The sequence below is a fragment of the Buceros rhinoceros genome, unplaced genomic scaffold (genome assembly GCF_000710305.1).
Source record: "Buceros rhinoceros silvestris isolate BGI_N320 unplaced genomic scaffold, ASM71030v1 scaffold7883, whole genome shotgun sequence".
Lineage (NCBI taxonomy): Eukaryota > Metazoa > Chordata > Aves > Bucerotiformes > Bucerotidae > Buceros > Buceros rhinoceros.
Window position 1 is genome coordinate 13,379 of NW_010404143.1, and position 6,718 is coordinate 20,096.

The 6,718-nt window shown below is 50.2% G+C and overlaps 1 protein-coding gene across 3 annotated transcripts in view; it reads left to right on the forward strand.

Annotated features, from left to right (window-relative positions):
* LOC104490902 (cytoplasmic FMR1-interacting protein 2) overlaps positions 1–6,718 on the forward strand; it is a 44,877-nt gene that overhangs the window by 6,732 nt on the left and 31,427 nt on the right. For 2 of the 3 annotated variants that reach the window (XM_010133252.1, XM_010133255.1), the window contains 4 exons: positions 159–255; positions 946–1,074; positions 2,455–2,559; positions 5,888–5,979. In XM_010133252.1, the coding sequence (XP_010131554.1) occupies positions 159–255; positions 946–1,074; positions 2,455–2,559; positions 5,888–5,979 (423 nt within the window). The remainder of the gene's footprint in view (positions 1–158; positions 256–945; positions 1,075–2,454; positions 2,560–5,887; positions 5,980–6,718) is intronic. The other variant, XM_010133253.1, reaches the window with a different exon arrangement.

Consider the following 6,718-nt stretch of genomic DNA (forward strand, 5'->3'; position numbering starts at 1 on the left):
TGTGTGTTTCAGTCCCCTCCTGTTAAAACAATGAAAGAGTGGGGCTGTGCCGCAGGGGGATCTGAGCATTGCAGTTGCAGGTCAGGCAGGGAAGATGGGTGGTGAGAGTCTCACACTGGCTGAGTGATCCTTGGTGATGTTGGTTTTCTTCCTTCCAGAGCTGCCCAGTTTCTGCGTAAGATGGCAGACCCCCAGTCCATCCAGGAGTCCCAGAACCTCTCCATGTTCCTGGCAAACCACAACCGCATCACACAGGCAGGTCCCTTTTCTCTGAACCATTTAACCCTTCCATGAGCAGAGAGAGTCAGTGATCTCACCAAGGCTGACATCACTTCAGAACAGGCTGTGGCAATAGCTGTTTGGTCATGGCTACTGATTCTGATGGTCTTTTGGTCAAGCTGTGGAATTCTAGCAGTATCTCCTTCTTATGTGTCATCCTGGATGGCTTTGAAGATCTTTGTCAAGACAAAGGTGAAAGTCTAAAAGATGCAAGAAGAGCTCTTGGGGAGGGAGGTTCTGCCAGAACCACTTCCCCAGATTTCTAGGAAATCCATCCAGCCTGTCTTTGTGACTGCATGGGGACTGCAGATAAGACCCCATGGCCCTCCACACTCCACAGACTCTGTAGCATCTGCTAATTCAGTAAAATACTGCCCAGAGGAGAGGGTCAGAAAGTCCGCTTCTGAGGCACCTTTGTTTACATCTCACTGTCTGATGTTTGGCTGTTGTGAACAGTCTGAAGGGGAGAACCCTCCCGCAGAAGGAAGGTTGTTCCTTACAGGTGGTACCATGAGGTCAGTCTTCTGCCGGTAACTTGAGAAGAGCACACAGACAAGGTCTGAAGAAACCTTGTCATTCTACTCTTAATCCTTCAAATACGTTTCTCCCCTAGTTTCTGCTGTTCCTCTGTCCATGTGGATAATGTGGCCCCTGTTGATATTTCAGTGTCTGCACCAACAACTAGAGGTTATCCCTGGCTATGAGGAATTGCTGGCTGATATTGTCAACATCTGCGTGGATTACTATGAAAACAAGATGTATCTCACTCCCAGTGAGAAGCACATGCTCTTAAAGGTGAGGTTTGGCCGTGCTTATGAGGCTGTGAGCTTGCATAGTTTCACTTTTGTTTTAGTAAAATTAAGTTGCCTCCCAGGACAACAATTCTCTTAATTTTCTTTATTTTTTGCTCCTTTGAGTTTACACACATCTCTCCGCTGCAGAGCCAGCATCCTCCGGAGACACAAGTTGCTTGAGGTGGGAAGGCTCTTAGCATGCAGCTTTGCAGCTGCAAAGCCACCTTCCTCCTCTTCCTGTTTCCCTTCTGATCTCTGTTATTTTGCGTCGTCTGCTGCCATACCTGGCGTTTTCTCTCCTTTCACCTCTTTCTTTTTAGCTGAACAGGCTGGATGTGACCGTGAGTTGGCGATAACCCACCCTGGTGCTCTGTTAGGCGGTTCCATGAGCTGCCTCTGTTCCTGCTGTAACTTGGTCCTTCTCCCATCATTTCTTTGCTGTCCTTTCTGGCCTCCTCCCATATTCCCATATAAAAATCTTCCTTCCTCTCTCCCTTTCCTCTTCTCTTCCTCATTTCTATCTCTGCCTTTTCCCCCAGTCCTTCCCAAGGTTGCCAGCAGCTCTGCCTGCCTGGGACTAAGCATATGTGTGGTGGTGGCCTTCAGCTGGTGGATGAGAGCACTGGTGGGTGCTCCACGCTCTCCAGAGCTGGAAGGAGCTTTTCTGTTGTGCGTGGATGTGTGGGACCGTGGGCTTGACCTAAGTAACTGTATGGGACATGCCAAATCACCACCAGCTTTGCAGCCCTGAATTTTCTTCTCGATACCCATTGCCAGCAATAATTCCCTGCAGAAGGCAGATCCTTCCAGGTTTGGTTTCCTGACTTGAAAGAGCCCTCAGGATGAACATGCTGAGGTCTCTACTTGTTTTGTATATTTGTTCTTACCGTCAGTCAGTTATTACAGTAATTGCAGTCACTATTACCATAAGAACTTCATTACCACGGTATGAGTCAGCTAGGGATCTTTGAAGGATAAGGGGGGTAGTTTGAATATCTGTAATGATTTGTACTGAATTAAAGGGGGGAAAAAATCAATCCAGGAGAATATTTTAAATGTTTTCAATTCTTCTCCAGCAGTAAATGTTTGCTTTTCGGTGGAGAAGACTTTTGGGAGGTAATTATGTGGGAAAGAGGAGGAACAAATTACCAAAGTGAGTGTCATGGGGTTTTGCACAGGGAATAGAAGCAATTCATCACATGTCCTCTGTCTACCATGTTCATCCTTGCAGATGTGTGCACATTTCATACAGTCTTCTCACGAGCGTCAGGTGGTACAGGAGCCTGAAATGGTCTTCCCTCATGCTGAGTGATGGATAACTGCCTTTGAGATGTGCTGTTGACTTCATGCTAATGAAACCTAGCCTTTCCGTCTCCTCCAGGTGATGGGGTTTGGCCTGTATCTCATGGATGGCAATGTCAGTAACATTTACAAGTTGGACGCCAAGAAGAGAATCAACCTTAGCAAAATAGACAAATTCTTCAAGGTCAGTGACGTGTCTGGGTGAGGCTGGCGTTTGACCACTGCAGACCAATGAATTAGTGACCCGTACCATCGCACGTGTTGCCAGCAAAAAAAAAAAAAAAAAAAAAAACCACAGGAATCATTTACAGGTCCAAAAAACCCAAAGGGCAGAGAAGCTATCTAGGCCAAAGGAGCATGAGTGAGATGAGCAATGCTGGCCCTCCGTGCCAGCAAGGCTGTGGATGAAAAAAAAAAAAAAAGAAACCACAGGAATCATTTACAGGTCCAAAAAACCCAAAGGGCAGAGAAGCTATCTAGGCCAAAGGAGCATGAGTGAGATGAGCAATGCTGGCCCTCCGTGCCAGCAAGGCTGTGGATGGGTGAGCAGCGCCAGGACCCAAAGGGCAGAGAAGCTATCTAGGCCAAAGGAGCATGAGTGAGATGAGCAATGCTGGCCCTCCGTGCCAGCAAGGCTGTGGATGGGTGAGCAGCGCCAGGGGCTGGCTCTATTCCCATGTATCTGGAGCTGGGGGGAGCTCAGGACTCTCCGTGCTCTCACTGGGCAGCCAGCTGCCACTGCGGCTCTGCCAGCTTCCTGCCAAGGGGTGAAGGATGGGGACGGTGCGTGGGCTGTGTTTTGTGGACAAGGGAAGGGTATGCCAGACTGATGCTGCTTCTATCTCTTTGCACATTTTTGAGTCAAGTTTGCAGTCTCTTGAGGAGCACCATGATTTCAGGCCACCAGCAAACCTGGCTGGTTTGCGGAGGTCTGTACAGGTGGTGCTTGCGCTGTGCTTTCCCTCAGCAAGCTGCTGAGCTGAGGGACAGAGGACACAGCTGGTCAGCCGGTGTGTGATCTTATTTCATGTATAAACACTGCTCCCTGTATGACAGAAAAAGATTGTCAGGGACCGTGTGTTGGCTGGGACTTGGAGGTTTCCAGCGAGTTCCTCAAAGGGCTCACCTGGTGGTTTGTGTTATCTGAGATCTGGGTTTGGGGGAAAGGCCCGTGAGAACTGGATGTGCCCGGTGACAGGGAGGGAAGCAGCCATGCAGCCTCCCTCTGCCCATGCGCTTGCGCAGCCGAGTCCAGCCATGGGCTGGTCCACAGCTGGAGGCCAGGCTGCATTGCCCTGGGACCACTCAGCATGAGAAAGGTTTGGGATAGCCCTGCTGCTTCTCCACAAAATCTGGTGTGTGTGAGCCACTGGCCACCAGTGGCAGATGGAGAGGGGAGCTGAGAACCCCACACAGCACCGCCTGCAGCACTCACAGCGCGAAATGACACATCTTTTCCATTGCTTCTGCACACAGAAGACTGGCTCTAGAAGGCATTTCAGGTTTGGGGCAGGTCAGCTCTAGGAGGCATGCTGAGATCTGGCAGGGTACAAATGTATTCACAGCGAAGAGTAGCAGTATAGCAGGAGGACAGCAGAATAACTTCCCAGATGGAGCAATTAGTTTTCTTTTAGACACGCTGAGCTGGAGCAGTCCTTCTGGAGCCCTTTTGCCTCCACTGTATTAATCTTTCTCTGAGATGGAAAGATTAGTTTTTGTTACCAACATTTGCTCCACATCAGGGAAAATAAGAGGGTGATGGTTTTGGAGGGTAGTCAGAGAGCGCTTCTCCCCCATCGCTCTTTCAGCAGAGTGGATTCTCCCTGCCACTTTACCCAGAGAGCTGCTGAGGAGCCTGAAAGGAGAGGTCGGTTGTGTTGATAGGGTAGAGGATACCTCCTTGCTTATAAATTAGCAGTTTATAGATGATGTGCTGGGTCTTTGCACAAGGAGAGGGAATGGGCGAGCCCAGGTAGCTGGTTTCATGAAAGGTTGATGTACCATCTGCTGCATCCTCACCCTGAGTGAGAGGAACCCATTTACCTCGGTTTGCATCGTCTCCTAGAGATGACTCTGTGATCGGGGCTGAAATGCCCACACAGGGCACTATGGACAGGCACCATAACCTCACAGACAAGGTTGTCGTGAGGTGGTTGTATACCCTCCAGTCACTGGGGACACTGCTGAGGACTGCAGCTCTGCAAAGGTGATTTATCATGCCATCCCTCAGAGGCTTCTGAGTTTTCTCTGGTTCAGCTTTGCTAATTCCACTGAACCTCAGTTTAAATCAAGCCTTCAGTGTAATCTGTAGAGTTTGGTCATCTTGGTGCACTCAGAGAGATTTGCCGTTCATTGCAAAGTGCTGTGGGCCATCAGAGAATCAGGTAAAATGTCTTCCATTGCATGGAATAACTTCCTCCAGTCCAGCTTTTTTTCCATTTGCACTTCTCCAACATCTGCCCTAGTCTCACCTAATCAGTTCAGTACCACTCCATACTATCAGATATCAAAACAAAAAGGCCAACTACTGCTCTTCCTACATCTGCTTATTGCCTTCTGATTAAATTTCTAGTGGATTGTCTGGGAATTTGAGTAGTGAAAATGAACTACTCCTTCGTTTAAACCTTTTGTGAAAGCGCCACTGGGAATGCCTGATGACAGCATTACACATCTCCGCTCCAGTCGGCCCGAGAACAGAAGCATGTGTTAATGGACAGGGAATTTGCCACCATCTTCCCTGAATTATAGGACAAGGCTGTTGTAGCTGGTTGAATTTGAAGCTTCATATTTTATTGAAGTAAAGTCAGTAGCTCTTGGTTGAATTTTATTTGCAGCTGAAAACTTAGTCGAGCAGGGACCTGTCTGAGCTTGCGGTACCTTCGGTGCACTTTATTTCCCGTCCAAATCCTCCTGAGGTGCAAAGGGCGAGCAAAGCCACCTTATATTGCTTGCGCGTTTCTCTTTGTGGAGAAGTTTTAAGACACATCACAAGCATCCACAGTACAAAGTACAGTCTGAGTCCCTGGGGAAAGATGACACATCTCTGAGAGTCCTGGCAGCAAAGCAGGCTGCAGCTCCCCTCTGAAGGGAGCCACAGCAGCGTGCTGCCAAAACACCAGCGTGCTGGCTTCTCATCCCTCTGGTCTCTTGGGGGATTACAGTGGGAGGCAATAAGCCCTCCTCAGGAATATGCTTCCCTCTTTTCGTTGTAAAAAGAGCCTTTCCTCTGGCTGGTTACGGCACCGAACTGTTCTGCCCATAACCAGCCCAGTATTGGCGAGTCCAGGGCTCCAGGGTACTTGCAGGGGATGATCTTCCTCACACAAAAAAGCCTTTTCTCAGTCACTTCTAGGTGTGAAATGATCCTGGGTCCAGGTTTGTGCCTTGCTGTAAACAGCCTAACACATGCCATAGCTTCAGTCGCAGGGCGCTGTTCCATAGTCCCTGTGGTGCGCTGGGGCCACGGGCTCTCTCTCCACCGTGTTTCAACTATCTTTTGTTTTCTTTTCCAGCAGCTGCAGGTGGTTCCTTTATTCGGCGATATGCAGATAGAACTGGCCAGATACATTAAGACCAGTGCTCACTATGAGGAGAACAAATCCAAGTGAGTGCCTGCCATAATGTCTCTTGGCTTCTGTGTGTGTCCCGAAAGCCGTGGGAGCCACAGCTCTCCGGTGTGCGTGAGGTCTGTGCACGGGTACCCGTGTATGTCCCTGTGAGGTGTGAGTCCTGGCGTGCCAGCTCTGTGTGCACGTGTGTCCCTCCCTGTCCCTGCATGGGAAGATGTCCTCGGCGGCCCCTGAGTGCGTGTGTGGGCAGCCAGCTTGAGCCTACGCGTCGCCGTGCCCCGTGTGCAGGCAGGGGAGTGGGCATGGGGCATGCCTGTACATCTGTGCCCGCCGGCAAGCGCTGGGAGGGCGCTCGGTGTCCTGTGGCGAGGCAGGAGGAAGAAAAGGCGGCTGGTGTGCGGATCGGGGCAGCTGAGTGCTTGCGAGGTGTGTGAGTGCGAGCAGCTTGTCCCTGCTCTGGAGAGATTTTAATCCACGTTTTTCATCTTGGGGACAAAATCCTCCAGAGCGTGGACACAGCAGTGGATCTCTTTGCAGCAGCCAGGGCATCTCCTCTATTTCAGGCGGGTTTCATGAAGGGCAACAGGAATGAGGGTTGAACCAGGGGCTCAGATGCACTAGGAGAGAATTAATGTTGTGAGAGAAGGACAGAAATGGGGTCTGTCTGGGAGAGCTCACGCGTGGTGTGGCAGTGCAAAGCGCTGCTTCCCAGTGCGGGTTCACAGGCAGGTCACCGCTGCCATCAGACGCATTTGCAGGCGGTGTTTTACGGCA